The sequence below is a fragment of the Erithacus rubecula genome (genome assembly GCF_903797595.1).
Source record: "Erithacus rubecula genome assembly, contig: scaffold_127_arrow_ctg1, whole genome shotgun sequence".
Classification (NCBI taxonomy): Eukaryota; Metazoa; Chordata; class Aves; order Passeriformes; family Muscicapidae; genus Erithacus; species Erithacus rubecula.
In genome coordinates this window covers 244,946-262,252 of record NW_027636165.1, presented here as the reverse complement: position 1 = coordinate 262,252, position 17,307 = coordinate 244,946, and the positions used below count along the sequence as shown (strand labels likewise).

Genomic DNA, 17,307 nt, shown 5'->3' with positions numbered 1-17,307 from the left:
TCTAAATTCTGTTTACCTTTAACTAAAGAAATATGTATAAATATAAATATAAATATAAATATAAATATAAATATAAATATAAATATAAATATAAATATAAATATAAATATAAATATAAATATTTAATTAATAGTTATTAAAATGCATTACTAGTAATAAAAATAATAACATATATATATATTAATATTACCCTATACATATATATATGCAAATCTGAAAATCTATACAAGTAACTACATATAACTATAGAAGTCTCTAAATGTATCTATAAACAGAGGAGTTCCACCTGCCCGATGGTCACAGGCTCTTCCCCGGTTTCTCCCTGGCACGCAGGGCAGCCCTCCTGGCAAGGTAGATCAGATGGATATCTGGGAAGCAAAGGGAACACCCAGTCAATATTGGCCTCTGTCCATCTTTCCCTTTGGAAGTTACTGTCCTTCTGTCAAAGACTGTAAGAGATGGCCTGGAAGGCAGACTCTCTATTGGGAATTTCAGGCCTGCTCTTTAAAGAGCTGGAATCCTTCCAAGTTTTCAAAACTTCTCAACTTCTGAAGTTTCCCAATAAACTCACAGCACTCGCAGTACAAATGGCTCCCATGAGAGCTTGAAACACACAGTCCCAGCTCCCACAAAGAAGCCCAGCCTTGTTCTTTCTCTGTGCTGACAGAGAGACCTCAGTCCTCACTGAAATGGCTGAGACTGAAGGGTGCTGTGAGCTGAGTTATGAATCCAAATTGGGATACCCAGCTTGGTGACACAAATCCCACAAGGTCAGGTTTATTCCTGGCTCTCTTGCCACACCAGAGGACTCAGTGTCAGAGCCTCTGGAGAAGCGAGGAGGGCAGGGCTTGGGGAGGTTGTCTCAGTGCAGGATTTGAACTAAAGGCATGGGAAACACCAACCCTGAAACCAAGAACTCAACTCTTCTGATCTCCCTGCCTGTCAGAGGCAGGCTCAGAGCAGCCCTCTCACATCTCTCTAAACCAATGGGGGCTCTCTCCTTACCAAGCTCCTCGGGTTCCTGGGAACTGTTCCCAGAGCTCTCAGTGCCAGGCAAACCTCCCTCTGCTGCAGCGTTGTTCACAGGCTCCCCTCCTGAAGGCTCAGAGGCAACATTAATATTCCCCTTGAAAGAGAAACAGAAAGAAATAAACCCTTCTCACCAGCCACACAATACATCTGGTTCAACAACTCCATGCCTCACATACCTAACCTCTTGTTCCTAACAAGAAATCTGGGCCACAAACACCTTCAAAAGTCAGATTTGACTCCTCCAACACGGTCCAAAAGCTGTCAAAGCTGACAATGCTGAGTGTGGGGGTGACACTGAACACATGGATGGCTGCTAAGGAAGGAGTCCTGCCAGTTCCTGGATCAGGGAGGTGCTCCTCCCTCCACAGCCCTGTGCAGAACAGTCTCATCCAGGCTGCAGCTTTGCAGAGACTGCATGGGAACACACATCTCTTCCCATACAGATGCCCAACAGCAAGGTGATTGAGCTCTGGAACATGGAGAGCAAGACTGGGCAGTTTGTCCAGCTAAGGATTTCCCAGATAGAAACTGGACTGCAGGCACCACCTTACTGAGAGGACAAGAAAGCTGCAGCTCCAGCCCATCCCCAAACATGGCTCTGGGAGCACCTACACACACGGCAGGGCTCACACAGCAGCAGCAGCTGCAGCCCAGCCCTTGCTTTGCCTTGGCCTTCCAACACAAAAGAGGCAGAGCCCACATCAGCTGCTGCAACAGAGGCACCTCTCACATGCCCCTCCCTGCATGGGACACTTTGCCTTCAGTGCCATTCTCCAAACACTCTTCTCTTCTTTCCCATCAAACAAAGACTGGTAGAATGCACAAAGCTTTCACTTCCTCATCACAAATGGCCCCACAGGAGGAATTCTTCCCAGGAAAAGGAGCACTCAAACTTGGCCAACACAGGCTCACACCTCTCATCCTCACTCAGGGGAGTGATTTTCTCATTCCTCTTCTCTTAGAAACCTTACTTTACCAAGAAAATCCTTCCCTGTCCATTCACAACTGAATTCAAGAAGCCTTTGCTTCTCAGCCAAGTAACAACTTGTAAAAGCTCCCAGTCAGTCCCTTTCATCCCTGTTCAGCAGAGTTACCTGAGCAGAGGGAGACCTTTCAGGCGGGGAGGACGAAAGCATCTCCTCCAGTGTCTCAAGCACCATGTCCAGATCCAGCGGGGGCAATTCCTCTTCCCCAGGAGTATCCCAGAGCCACCTGGGGGCTCTCCATGGTGCATAACCAGCATAGCCAGCTGCAGCACTGGGGGCTGAAGTGCCTGGAGTGGCTGCAAGAGTTCAAACACATTGGTCAGGCTCCAGAATGTGGCTTTGGGACACGGAGCTCTATGCTGCCTTGGATCAAACACCACAGGAAGCACACAGCAACCTCAATTCCAGAAATGTACTCAAACTTCACAGGGAATTGGGAGAGTGAGTTCTCCCTCTTAAAAATCTTTCTTCTAAATTATGTGTATGTATATGAAAGGATGGATTTTAAAATTGATCTACATATACACAAAAGCACTTTATAATCACTGCCTTTTCTATCTCCCCATCAGCTTTTGGAGTTGGTGGCTTTGCAGTTTCTCATAATAACAGACCACAGAAAGCGGATTCACCAAGGAAGAGCCCACATCTGCAGACACACATCCTAAACTTAAACTGTGAGTTTCTTCTAAAAAGTATCCTTGTGGGTGAGGCTGAATTCTATAGCTGCAGCTGCTCCAGGGATGCACAGAGCTCATGGAATTTTAATAACATTATCTGAAGGAGAGACAACCTGCAAACTCTCAATATCCTATCAGGGTCCTAGTTTGACTTCATTCCAAAAAAGAGTTTACCTGACACTGACCAGTCGTGGACAAAGGTTATTTGCCTTGCCCTTGCACCCCTACAGAGAGGCTGTCTGGAAAATGCAAAGAACCCACTCCAAAACGGCAGCAAGGACAGAAAAAGCAGATTGAGATTAATTTTGTTGTCATGGTTGTATTTCCTAGCACACTTGACATTTCTACCTGACTTGCACTTGAGATCAACCCATGACAGAGCACAGCAGGAAAATATTTCAGTCAATTTTCATGATTGTTCTGAAAAGCAAGGATAGAAACTCTTCCCCTACCTGATGGCCAGTAGGATGGCAAGTGCTGCTCAGGAAATGTGCAGCTGCTGCTCTCTGGAACTGTCACCAAAGTGCTTTGGTGGTTCACGGGACCTCGTGGAATGACAGGCTCAGGCTGGAATTGAAATGTGTCTGTGCCTGGCTCCACTGATGAAGCCCCAAGAGGTCCAGAGGTGACAAACTCTTCCTCAGGAGGTTCTGGGGAAGCCTCACACACTTGAGCAGCTGCACTCATCCTGGAGGGGCCTGGAGGCACCTCTGAATCCCCAGGTGAGGCAGCACTGTTGGCTGGGCTGTGCTGCTCTGAAGATTTGCAGCTGCTGCCCTCTCGAAGGGCCCTGCAGGCAGCTTCAGGGTCGATGCGAACCAGCGGAATGGTGAGCTTGCGCAGATTAAATTTGCGGATGAGCTCCCTTGATGGTTCCACTGGTGAAGCCCCAGAAAGTCCAGAGGAGGCACAGACTTTCTTGGCAGCTGGTGAGGAAGCCTCAGACTCCTGAGCACCTGCACATCCCCTGGAAGGGCCTGGATGCAGCTCTGAATCCTCCCGTGAGGCAGCAGCAGCAGCAGCAGCAGCAGTGAGGTTGTGGCCTGAGGGAGCTGTGCAGCAGTGAGGGAAGAAGAAAGGAAGCAAAGGGAAGGCTGGGTCACTATTGGGCTTTGCATGGCCTTTGGCAGCAACTGCACTTCTGCCAGGGAAGACAAAAACTCCCATCCTCCCAAGCAGAGTGAGAAAGAAATAATGGAAGTAAAAAACAGGTTCTAGGGCTATTCAACACCCAGTTCCTTGCCTGCTTAACTCTCCGCTGTTGGTTCAACTGTCTTGGGAAACTGTCCTGCTGCCATTCCTTGGCAGGAAGCAACTGCCAGAAACCCAACTGCCAGGTCTTATCTCCTCCGCTCCAAAGGGAATAAAAACTTTAGAATCACAGCCTTTCCTATCTCCCCATCAGCTTTTGGATTCAGCTGCTTAGGTTTCTCATCACAAATGGCCACAGCAAGTGGATTCACCCAGGGAGAGCCCAGATCTTCAGGCACACACAGTGAAATCAAACTGTGAGTTTATTAAAAAAAGCAACCTTATGAGTGAGGCCGAATTCTGCAGCTGGAGCTGTTCTGGGAACCCAGCTGAGATTTCAATGGCACAGCTTGATTTTCAGGGCAGACAGTCTTAAACAGCTGCTGCATCCTATCCCCATCCTTGTTTGGCTTCACTCAAAGAAAGGGGAGTTCAGCCAACACTGACCACTTGTCAGGCAATAATTTTCACTTCACCCTTCTACCTTTAAAGACAGCCTGTCTGGAAAATGCCCAGAACATCCTCCAAATCTGCAGCAAGAACAACAATAACAGACAGAGAATCAGTTTTCATGGTCCCTGTTCCTAGGATACTTGGCACTTTCTACCTGATTCTCACTTCATATCTAACCATGACAGGGCACTGCAGGAAGATACTTCAAAGGGTCACTAAACAGGATCTGTTTGGAAAGCAAGGGTAGAAACTCTTTCCATACCTGATGGGTCATTGGCTGGGCTGTGCTGCTCTGAAGATTTGCAGCTGCTGCCCTCTCGAAGGGCCCTGCAGGCAGCTTCAGGGTCGATGCGAACCAGCGGAATGGTGAGCTTGCGCAGATTAAATTTGCGGATGAGCTCCCTTGATGGTTCCACTGGTGAAGCCCCAGAAAGTCCAGAGGAGGCACAGACTTTCTTGGCAGCTGGTGGGGAAGCCTCAGACTCCTGAGCACCTGCACATCCCCTGGAAGGGCCTGGATGCAGCTCTGAATCCTCCCGTGAGGCAGCAGCAGCAGCAGCAGCAGCGAGGTTCTGGCCTGAGGGAGCTGTGCAGCAGTGAGGGAAGAAGAAAGGAAGCAAAGGGAAGGCTGGGTCACTATTGGGCTTTGCAAGGCCTTCGGCAGCAACCTTAATTCAGCCAGGGAAGATAAAAGCTCCCATCCTCCCAAGCAGGGTGAGAAAGAAGTAAAGGAAGAAACAAATATGTTCTGGGGCTATTCAACACCCAGTTCCTTGCAAGCTTAGCTCTCCCCTGTTGGTTCAACTGTCTTGGGAAACTGTCCTGCTGCCATTCCTTGGCAGGAAGCAACTGCCAGAAACCCAACTGCCAGGTCTCTTCCCTTCTATTCCAAAGGACCAGGAGGCTCCCTCCCCCTGGGTCTGACCACGACCGAGCCCTCGGCTCACACGCACTCACGGAGAGCTCCCCAAGCATCCCAGGGCCGGGCACGGAGCAGCACCAGCCACGGCGCCGCTCCTGCCCCTGTGCCGGCCCCTGCCCACGGCCACAGCCCACGGCACCCTTGGCGCCCGCAGCTCGCAGCCCGTCTCACCGGCTCTGGGGGGCTGCCCGGCACAGCAGGCGGGCAGCGGCCGCTCCGTGTGCGGCTGCTGGAAGCGGCCGGGCTGCCGGCTGCGCACCTCCAGCCCCGCCGCCAGCCGCTGCCTGTTGGCCCTGGTCAGGCGCTGGATGCGGAGCAGCAGCTCGGGGCGGTCGCGCACGAAGTTGGCATTCGTGTAGTGGAGCCAGCCGCCGGCATCGCCCGGCACCTTGTGGAAGCCGTAGAGGTTCAGCTGGCGCACGAAGCTGCCGAAGTGCGTGGCTTGGAAGGAGTCCGGGCCCGGCCCCGCCCCTTCGCCGCCCGCTCCGTGGGCGCCGCCCGGGCTGAGCAGCTCCCGCTCCAGCAGGGAGCGGTCGATGAGCAGCCCCTGGCCCCGGCTGTCCCAGCGCACGGAGCGGACGCGGGGGCTGTTCGCCAGGCGCCACAGCTTGGCGGGGAAGGCGCCGGCGTTGAGCGCGGCGGGCAGCGGCAGCTCCGCCATGGCGCCGATCGCCGAGTGCGGCCACAACGCCCGCGGCGCGCGGCCTGAGGGGGGCGCTGCGCTCGGCCCCGCTCGCGGCCCCGCGCGGGCCGGGCTGGGGTGGGTCGCGAGCAGAGATCCCGCTGGGAGCGGACAAGGCCGGACGGGAGAGGGCAAAGGAAAAGAGACACTGCACACATTCTCTGGGCCCCTTTCCCAGCCAGCTGGCTGCTGCTGTCTCACTGCCTCTGCCTGTCTGCGGCAGATTTGGCACATTTCTCATTCTGTGGAGATGGAAGCAGCAGCAGGAAGGGGCAGCAATTCTGTCAGCATTTCCATCAGAGCTAAAGTCCTGCCGCCTGGAAGGATGTTGCTTTACCCGAGGGATTAATGGTTTACAGTGACAGTGAACTCACACTGCTGTCTTCACCAAGGGGTTTTGCATTTTTCTTTCCTTTTATTCTCTTTGTTTTTCCACAATCAGGGGAGAGCTAGTATGGCAAATCCCTCCCACAGCCAAGTCTTTTCAATATAATCCAACAAAGGTGATCTTGCAATGACCTGCTTAGTGTCACTTGTTCTTTTTATTTAAATAGTCTCTTGAACAGGAAACAGTTTTCAGAGCATAAAAAAATAGACCTGTTTCTTCCATCTCTTTTAGTTTAACTGGTTTTTTATGTCTTTATATGGTTAAACTATGAGGGCTTATGTGGTGGAATATTTGTATATTTGGTGGAATGGCAGGAGCTCATCCCACACACACAGTGGATATTTTCCTTACATCCAGCCTGTCTTGAGTTCTGGCTGACTCTGCCTTCTCTTGCCTCCTCCCAGGTCCTTTGTGAGGAGCCCAGCCCTGTCCCTGCAGCCGCTGCCCTGTGGGTGACATGCTGGCACAGGGATTGTTGCTCTCATCACATTCTGGAGCATCTTTTGGAGTGAGTGTTTTTCAAGGTGCCCTGTCATCTTTTCCTCTGTGTGCTGGCTTTCTCACAAAAATTGAAACCCACTACCCAGAAAATCTCTTCCCATTTCATCTTACACAGCTTCAGACAGAGCCTGAATTAGGAATGCTCCTCCTCGCTGGGATGGTGTTTGTCTTTCTTTAAACACAGTGTAACAAACCTCACAAAAATTGTCCCAGCAACTGAATTACAAGGAAATTTCTAATGAGGAGGCCAAAAGGAGAAGACAGGAGTTCAGAAAAGAAGGGACATCTCTCTTCATGTTGCATGGCCCTTATTTCCCTCATGTCCATTTATGTGCTGCTTCATCCAGAAAAGCCTCTTTCTTCAGGCCTCCTTTGCACTCTCTGTGGGTCATTGCAGTCAGTTGTTTTCGTTGGCTGCTCAGGAAAATTCTCACTAAATGGAACCCCACATGTCACAGTTTTGTAGCCTAGTGAGGTCAAACATTTACAGTCCAAATTATATTTTAATCAATAATGGCCAACACTAAAAAATCCAATTTTTTCTAAGTAGTGCTTAGTGAACACTTTTCTGAAAGTGTGCCCCCTCACTACTTCAAAACAAACTAAGCAAAGAAAAGAAATAATTTAAATTGTGGATTGATACAATGTGCTGATAAGAGAACTAACCTGGAAAATTCTGGAATTTATTAATGGCCTACCATGGAGGATATTCAGGTGCATGCTGTGTACAGGACAATTCTACTGCTCCACACTTTTGAGTAGTTCTCAGAAATATTCCTAATAAAGAAGACATTGGTAATTCTGTGCAGATAACAGAACTGAGATCTGCAGATGCACACATGTGCAAGTTCTCTGTAATACAAGAAAACATACTGGAATTTGTGAACAGGTGCTATTCCACCATTACTTGAAATTGCACTGCAGCATAACACCACCACAAATCCCAGCTATTCATCTTTGTAGATCACTGAACATTAACATTTCCCAAATATCTTTTTCAAGAGCACCTGTGCTCTGTAATTTTATGGTAACACAATGAAGAATATGACAGATTTAGTTTCATGCATCTTCCTAAATTCTCATTTATTATCTGTAGTAATTAGACTATTGTTTACCTGCTCTATTTTTGTAGAGGATGTAATTGCAAAGTGAATTTAAAGCACGCTTGGCTTATCATTCTGCTGAAACCCAAACAGGCTTTCCTTTGCTAAAAATAGCTGAAATTGTTCTTTATGTAGCAAATTCAATCAAACTATGCAAACATAAACACCAGATTAAAATTTCTACATGTGCAAGAATACATATGTAAAATGAGCCCATGGAAATGGAAGTTATATCTTGTCAGTAAAAGGCAATACAAGATTTCAGTCTTACCACCAGCAACACTCTATTCCAGAAGAGCAACCAGTGAAAGTGCTGAAATATTTGCTCTCTGTGATCATCTGTAACCAGGCAGGTGTTCTCACAGCTGTCTACAGCTTCTGTCTCAGTTTAATCATTTGGCTGATATTTCAAGAGGAGAAAAATATCTCTTGAAAAAGATCTGTATTTTGAGTGTATACCAAGATAGAAAAGCTTGTGCCTTTAAAAAACACAACTAAATTACACTTGATATAACCCAGCTGGAAAATTTAACAAGTCCCATTAGATCTCTACTGCTCTGTAGGAAGATGCTGCTACATTGCATCAGGAGTCTTCTGACTTTACTAGGGGAGAGAAATGCTCTATTGCTACTGAAATTCACTTTCATTGAAGCCAGCTGGGTTAATGATAGAAATATTTTCCCAAAGCCAGTGCTGCTGCTAACGATGCAGCAATGTGTGATCTGCACACATATTATGGGTTTGGAGGAGAGCTTGGTGCTGTGGGAAAGCTGGTGAGAACACATTTGGGGTTTGCTCCTGAAAAGTCCTAAGCACAACCACAGCAATTTCAGTGGAAGTTGAGAAGGCTCACAGCCTTTACAAAAAGGAAGAGCTTGCTGTAAGGCTTTCCTTGTGTCTATTTGTTCAATTCCCCAATGCAGCATTTTTCTATGACATTTCTCTTCTGACATTAATTCTCTATCCTGGCACTTGCTTTCAGGAAAATGTCAGTGTAGTATGACAGGATTGGAGTCCTGAGTACAGATCTCATGGCACTATAGATGGGTCACTTTCTTTTCATAAAATTATACTACAGACATTTTTAGAATTAATCTGATAGTGAGTTGCTAAGTTCATGGACATCCTTTGCATGGATATCTCAAGAGAACTGGGTCCTAAAACCTTTATTGATCTCCTGTAGGCATGCATATGCTGTTGGATGTATTCAAGAGCATGGAAATACCATTGCTAAATTGCTTTCAAGGCACTTTATTGCAGCAATTATACTTGAGCCTATAATACCCAGATAAAAGGAAAAGTAGAATAACCTCTAAATGGCCAAGGAAAGAATTACATTCATTACTGAGTGCTCTATGCAGCTCACTTAGAAATATGACAGGAGTTGCCACAGAGCAGACCAAGACCTTCTTGAATTACTGTTCTTTCCAAGGACTTTGCAATAAACACATGATTAATCTCTTCTGTTGAAATGATAACATTTTAATTTGTTGCTTTTCTTCGTCAAATATAAAACTGGGGCAACTTGAGAAATAACTTTGCACATAGCAAAAGCTGTATCTACTTTTGATGCCTTGTGATTATTTAATGGTTCACTTGTGTGGAATATTATCTTTGCTACAGATTTGATAAAAAAGCACTTAGATATCAATATTTTTATAATATGTATTTTAAAGGCAGGATAATTCTATTATGCTTTTTTGCCTGGCAGTAACAGTGTCCTTCAAATCTCATTTCTGAATATAAACTGAACCATGATTTTCAGGGTCTTCTATTACTGTCCAGTAATATATTGCACAAAAGTTCTTATTCAGGAAATGTTTCTAAGTACAAAAAAATTATTTGAAAATATTTTCCCCCATATACCTTATACTATATAATATAGGTACACAACCCAAACTGCAGACCCCCTGGACAGAGCAAAAATCCCAGAGGTGGATTTTTGAGGTGATTCCCCAAATTCTGGGAGATTTTGAGGCCAAATCTCCTATTTTGGCTAAAACCACCTCATCCTATGTCAATTTCTGGGGCTCTCGTCACCATTTTTGAGGTGAAATTCCCCAAACTTTTCCCCAAATCCCTTTTTTTTTAGTTTTTAAGGTGCTCCCCTCCCCAAACGCCCAAAACCTTCCCAGAAAATTTTGAATTAATTCCCAAAAACTCCACACAGACACAGGGGAAGGTTCCGGTGGGGGTTAATGATTTAGTGGGGGAACGTCCCTAAAATTTTTGGGGTCTTCCCGCTGAGTCCTGGGTGTCCCTGGGGGGTCCCCAGGGGTCTCAGTGCCCTTCAGCACCTCCTTGTAGCAGCACTTAAAAAACTGACCCAGGGAGAGAAAATTCTGTGGGGAAAAAGTGAAATAAAAAATGTTAAAAATGAAAAAAATTCCCCCCCCCCCCCCCCCCGCAAAAAAAAAAGAGAAAAAAATCCTGAAAAAACTGGAAAAAAAACACCACAAAAAAAAAAAAAAAAAAAAAGAAATCCAAAAAGAAGGAAAAAAAAAATCCAAGAAATCACACAAACCCAAAAGAAGACCACAAAAATCCCCAAATCCCCCAAAAATCAAAACCCCCCCAAAACCCCCCAAAAATTTCCTTAAAACCCCCCTCAAAACAACCCTCTCCATAAACCCTCAAAAATCCCTAAAACACTAAAAAAAATTTTTAAATCCATAAAAAGACCCTAAAACAACCGTAAAAACATTTCATAACACCCCAAAACCCCTTTAAAAAAACATAAAAAAACCCCAAACTAAAAAACATACACTAAGAACCCCAAAATTCGACTTTAAACACCCCCAAAAATCCCCAAAGCCCACAAAAAATAAGAAAAATCCCTTAAAAACCCTCAAAAACAGCCCCAAAATAAAAATAAAATCCTCAAAAAAACCCCAAAATACCTAGAAAAATTTTAAAAATACACTTTAAAAAATCCTAAAAAATACCCTAAGACCACGTCATAAATAGAGTTGCAGTGTAGGGTTGGCTGTGTAGGAGCATGGGAGGGAGGGAGGGAGGAAAGGAAGAATGGGGGAAAAAGAGAAGGATAGAGAAAAAGAAACATAGAAGACAAGAAGCATAAACGAAAAGACAAAGACAGCCCTGACCCTGCGCCAGGACCATCGAGGAGCAAATGGCGCCGCCGGACTCTCCCCGCCGTTTAAATCCCCTCAGCCCCGCCCCGCGCATGCGCTCTGGGACCCCGCGCACCCGTGCAGGCCCCGCCCCCGGGCCCCGCCCCGCCCGCGCGCTTTAATTGCGGCCGAGCCGCTCCCGCCCCGCTCCATCCGGGAATGCTCCTCCCGGGATGGGGCGGGGTCCTCGCCCGGAACGCTGCGCCGAGTCCAGCCCAGGGACTGCTCCTGGTGCTGCGTGGAGCCCGAGGTGCTCAGGTGGTACCAGGGGCCGGTTCTGGGTTTTGGCGGTGTCCGCTGGGGGTTCGGAGCGGTGCCGCCTCTCCCCGGGCCGGCAGGGAGCGGATCGCGGGATCGGGGCGGGATCGGGACCGGGATCGCCGCGGGCAGCAGGAGCCGCCCCGGGACGGGCGCTGGGGCCGAGCCCGGCGCTGCCGCTCCTGCTCCGGCCGCAGCGTCCATGGGACTCCGGGCACGATCCCGCTGCGGCCGCGGGGAGCCGGGGCTCTGCCGGGAACCGCGCCCGGGAGAACGGCGGCGGAATCTCCTCGTGCAGGCGCTGGATCGTGGCTGGAACCGGCCGGGGTACGGGGAGCGCCGTGCCAACCCTGGGAGCCCCAAATCCCGCCGCTCCCGGTGCCCCCATCCCGCGGGGGTGCAAAGTCCCCGCAATCCTCAGCGGAGAGCAGCGCCCGGCTCCCCCTTCCCCGTGTCCGCACAGCCCCGGGGCTCCTGCCCGCCGCACCCCTGCGGAACGAGCGGGGCTGGATCACGGGAGGAGCCGCTCAGCCGGGGCCGGGCACAGTTCCACTCGGGCTGCTTCTCCCACACCTGCCAGGTGAGATGCTGCCCCTCCCCCTTGCTCTGCAACTCAAAAATGCTCTGCAATGGTAAAACCTCTTCTCTTAAAATTCAGCTGAAAATTTTCCTATTTATTTCCAGATTACAGACTATATTTGGGTTGAGAGGGATCCTAAAAATGTGACTCTCAAGTACATGGTACGTTTGAGAATTGAGCTCACAACCTTAGCATTACCAGGACCCTGCTCCAACCGACTGAGCTACTCTATGGGTTATGAGCATGAACCTCCCAAGGATGGGAATTCTTGGCACCAGCAAAACAACTGCAGCTCCTCTTCTGCTAAAGCTGCTTTACACACCAACCCCTGCCATGGCTGTAGGGTAGAACAGGCTGGTAACCAACATGACAGCACCAAACTCTTCCCATAACCCTGATTTTCCTGGCCTTTCCAGGATTTCCCCAGCACCTGTAACTTTGCTCTTGCAATGTCCCTTTGCATGGAGAAATGAGCAGAACACGTCCTGAGGCTTCCCTTGCTGCATGACCAAAGTTCCTCAGGAGAGTGGCAGAGGGCATTTCCTGCAGGTGAATGTTGTCAAAATGATGGCAGCTGCTGAAGCTGGGGCTGTTTTTGTGGCCCAGAGCTGCACAGAGGCCTCAGTGTCTCCTGCTCGTTGCCAGCAATGTTCCTTGGTGTTTGTGTGTGTCCCAGCTGCAGGGAATGTGGGGCAGGAGGAGGCTAGGAGCCCCTGAAAGGGACCCAGCAGCTCTTGTCCTTGGGCTCTGCAGGGGAGGGGCTGTGCCCAGCACATGTCCCGGGGATGGGCGCTGGGGTGCCCGGCCAGCGCTGGCACGGACACGGCTCAAGGGCTGCCTGTGGCTCCTGGGCCAGGGGCTGCTCTGAACAGGCACCTGGAGATGCTTCAGCCTGGATACAGGCCACTGACAGCCCAAAAGCACTCCAAGGAACAGCTGGCATTTCCTGGTGATGGAAGCATGGGCTGCTTGCAGAGGGACTCAGACAGCAATTCCTTGTTCCAGCCTCCCAGTGCTCCCATGAAGCTGCCAGGTATGTCCCAGCCACTCCAAATCCCTTCCCTTCTAGCCTGAGGCCATCACCCAACAGCAGCATTAAAGCCAAGGCCATCTTCCCTCACAGATATTCAATCCCAGCATTAGCCTGCAGAGATGCCTTAACATCAAAGGCTTGGGTGGGATGAAGTTTTGTTTGGATGAAGGTGGAAGTTTCCAGGGAGCCAGCTGGAAGTGCAGAAGGGATGGAAAGCTTTCACAGGTGGGTCCCACTGGAGGCAGGGATGTGCATCCTTTCCTGAGGGAAAAGAACTCACAGTGACCACTGCTGAAGCTCTGAAAGGAACTGATGTCCTCCCATGGGCATGGGGGCTGCCTTGGCACGGGCTGGGAGCGCCTCTGGCCCCTGCCTTCTCCTGCTTGAACACATCACCTGGAGCCTGAGCTCAGGGGGGCTAAATCAGGTGAATTCCAGGCAACTCTGTCAGGTGCCCCTCAGGGACATGGGTGGGGCTGGGGAATGAAGGTTTAAATAGCAAATCATTTGGAATATATGCCTGTCCCGATGCTGCTGAGCTTCCTTGGAAGCTGTGCTGGTTCCTGGCACAGCTGGTATTCAAGCAGCAGCTCTGCATGGGAATATCCACCCTCCATGAGGCACTGTGAGGTTAGGGCAGCGGGAATTGAGCAGGGAATTTGGGGCTGTGGGATAATTCATGGGAACTAGCAAAGCTGACAGTGAAACCCAAATCTGGGGAACACACAGAGAACAATCTTTGTGCTGCCCTGTCAGCTCAAGGCCCTGGGCTGGGAAGTTTTGGGAGTCAAACATATGGAATTATACAAATCCCTGACTCCGGGCTGTGATCACCTAGAGAGATAATCCAAGTCCCAAACAATTCTTCCACAATCCAATCTGATGGAAAGTACCCTGTGCCTGCCTGGAGCTCTGACTTTGCTTTTGCTACCAGCTCCTGAGCAGTGTCAGGGCCACCACGAGGGCTTTAAAATCCAGATAAACCCCAAATCCCACACAGTGACTAATCCAAGTGAAGAACTGCATTGTTGTCTGCGGGATCTCTTTGTGTTCTCGGTTGGTTCTTAGGGACAAACTCCAGAGCCCAGTATAAGCTGATGGTTACAGTAACAATTTATTAAGCACAGAGAGGGCGTGGGTATTGAGATATCCTACCGAGGGCTGCCTGCTGCAGCCCAAAGTAGGACAGGAATTGGGAATGGGATATTGGGATAGAAAAAGGATAATATAATGAAGGGAGGGAGGAAGAAAGAAATGAAAAGCAGAGGGTAAGCGTGAGGAGGAGAGAAAGGAAGGTGAGGGGTTACGAGAGAGAGAGGGGGAGGGGGAGTGAGGAGTGAGGAAAGAGAAGGGAAATGAGGAAAGTAAGTAAGGTAAGAGAGGGAAAGAAGTAAGAGAGGTAAGAGACAGAGAAAAAAGAGAGCGATTTCCTGTTTACAACACTTTAAATTTCTTTCTACTATGAATATTTAAATTTCCGCTAACCAATCTAGTACAAAATACAAATTCTATAGCATTTACATACAGCCTATAGGAGTTTTCGTATTACCATAGTGTGTTGTACTTTAACCTTTAACAAGGACTTTGACCCGTTTGTAGCAGGAGTCATTGTTTCATCAAGAAGGGGATTACCTAGCAGGCCACTCCATTGTCTTCTAGTTACTTAGTAACTAAAGCTTGGTGTCTCGAAAGTGGCTATTATTTCAACATCATTTTCAGAATTTATGCTTTAATATTTGTGGGGTTTCACCATTTCATTCTCCCCAACATCTCCCCCGTTTTGTTCAACAACTAATACATTAGAAATTGCTTTGGTTATCATCTGTCGTGTACAATGTAGTATGCAGGGTACAAACACTATAACTACAATTATTGCTATTAGAATAAACAAACCTATTTTACAGAGTTCCTGTAGCCAAGAGATAAGGTTCCAACCATCAAACAAACTGTCTAACCAGGTAGGGGTATTTGTAGTGATTTGGTCAGCCAAATTTTTTAGATTTTGTAACTGTTTACGAATAGAAACAGAATGGTCTGATAAATTCATGCAACACAATCCTTGAAAATCCTCACAGCCATGTCCATGAGCTAGTAAAAGGAAATCTAGAGCAGCTCTGTTTTGTAAAGTGGCCTGTTTAACTGCTTCTTCATCTGTCAGTAAATCACTGATTGCAATTAAAGTGGCATTAACTTCTTTGCTGAGCCAACATCCCAATTTATTTAATTGTTTCAGGGCAACTGAAGAACTTAGCTGAGGTAAATAGATGCTTGTGATAATTGATAGTCCAGAATTCCATGGATGAAAGTCACTATCACAGTTGCTTTCATAGTAATATCCTGTGGAGGATCTAATTTTTCTATTTTTCTTTTTGACCACCTCTTTAACACTGGGGGCTATTATAGTAAGTTGTACTAGGGCACAGGGGCCACCCTCTATATATGCGGGTATGCCCTGCCAGGCTCTGTCTCCGAAAAAGAGCCAAATCCCTTTGGGAAATCGTGTTGGAAGTTTGCTAAATCGACTTGCATGCGGCTCAGAGTATTTGAGAAGTTTAGTTGGATTACACCAAAAAATCACATTGCTATAAGCTGTGTGATATGGGGTAACATTTAAATGAGGACTGTCTCCTTCCATGAGATCAAAGATGTAACAGCTGTCCATAGTTACTGAACCTAAGATTTCCAGCTCTTGGAGATCAGATTTGTCAACTTTAGAATTGTCAATATAAGTTTGATATTTTTGGCTGGGATCTGAAAGAGCATGAGGATCATGGTATGGCCAGTACCTCTCAAGAGTAACATTATCAAAACCTTTTGGGAAAGGTACTCCAACTAAACAGGTTGAAAAGGGGTTTTTCAGGACTTGTGTTAGATAGGCAAATGGTATCAGAGCCTGCAGATTTGGCTAAATTAACCCAAATATTTGTCTTTGGTTGACTTTACAGGTAAAGCTTGACTACAAAAACTAAAAAAAAGAAAAATAACATGCATTCACACAATCTATACAATTCCATTCTTTTCCTGAGCTGTTTCTGGCAGGTCGCTTTCTCCTGATGATTCTGCACAGTTCAGGTCTGGGTGCTTGCTTCCTGGCTGCTTCTCGCAGGATCACCGGCTGCTGTGGAGGCTTCAGCAGGTTTTGATGCACAGTGGGGCTTCACATTCTTTGCTGGCACCCACTTGAGGCCTCCATCTGTGGAAACACACACAAACCCCTTTCCCCATGTTATGAGGTTGTATGGTCCCTCTATTTGTCCTATTTCTAAGTTTTTAACCAAAACTGGGGGGTTTTCTTTCAATTTTGCTTTTTTTGTTATTCAAAAAGTGTCTATAAATAGGAGGATCTGGCTCTTCAGCTGAGCTGTTCAGAAAATTGTAAACATACAACGCTTTATTCAACCTTCTTTGAGATGAGGCCTGAGCATCTCCCCCTTTCTGTTGATCTAAAATGCATTTTAGAGTTTGATGTGTTCTTTCTATTATTCCCTGACCTGTGGGGGAGTGGGGTATGCCAAATGTATGGCGAATACTCCAGTTATTTAGAAATGCAGCTAATTCTTGTGAGGTATAGGAAGGTCCATTATCTGTCTTAACTTCTTGGGGAATACCTAGATAAGAGAAGGCTTGTGAGAAATGCTGGCAAACATGCTTAGCTGTTTCCCCTGTATGTATAGAAGCAAAAACTGCGTTAGAAAATGTATCAACAGAGACATGGATGTTTTTAAGCTTCCCAAAAGAGGGATACTTGGTAATATCCGTTTGCCACTTCTGCAGACTTTCCAGCCCTCTTGGGTTGGTGGCTCCAGTAGCAGGAAGTGGCAGAACTAGCTGGCAATCTGGACAAGCTCATACAATATTTTGTGCTTGCTCTAAGGTAATGTGAAAATCTCGTTTAATTGCCTGTGCATTTTGGTGAAAAAATGCATGGCTCAATTTGGCTTGTTCAATAGTGTTGGACAGAGTTGCAGCAAGCACTGAGGTGGAATTTTCAATGTTTGCTGTATCTTCCTCATCAGAGGCAGCTGATGCCAATGTATCTGCTCGAGCATTTCCCTCTGCCATAAATCCTGGGAGGCCTGAGTGGGCCCTAATATGGGAAATAAAATAAGGATTAGTTCTGTGAGATAGGATTTGGTAGAGACAGGTGAGCCAAAGACATAACTTATCATTGTTCACATCCTTTAGAACTGATCCCTCAATTCTCTTGACAATATTAGCAACATATGCTGAGTCAGTTATCAGGGTGAGAGGCTCTGGAAAGAGCTGAAAAGCCCTTACAACTGCTGCTAATTCTACAATCTGAGGAG

General features: G+C 47.5%; 1 protein-coding gene across 1 annotated transcript; it reads right to left on the bottom strand.

Annotated features, from left to right (window-relative positions):
- Positions 1-297: 297 nt before the first annotated feature.
- LOC306815401 (uncharacterized protein) lies at positions 298-3,862 on the bottom strand (the record flags this gene model as incomplete). The annotated part of the gene is made up of 5 exons (XM_079331963.1): positions 298-368; positions 1,006-1,126; positions 2,127-2,314; positions 3,148-3,621; positions 3,835-3,862. The coding sequence occupies 5 exons, from the start codon at positions 3,860-3,862 to the stop codon at positions 298-300; spliced, it is 882 nt and encodes a 293-aa protein (XP_079188089.1).
- Between the last annotated feature and the right edge of the window lie 13,445 nt (positions 3,863-17,307).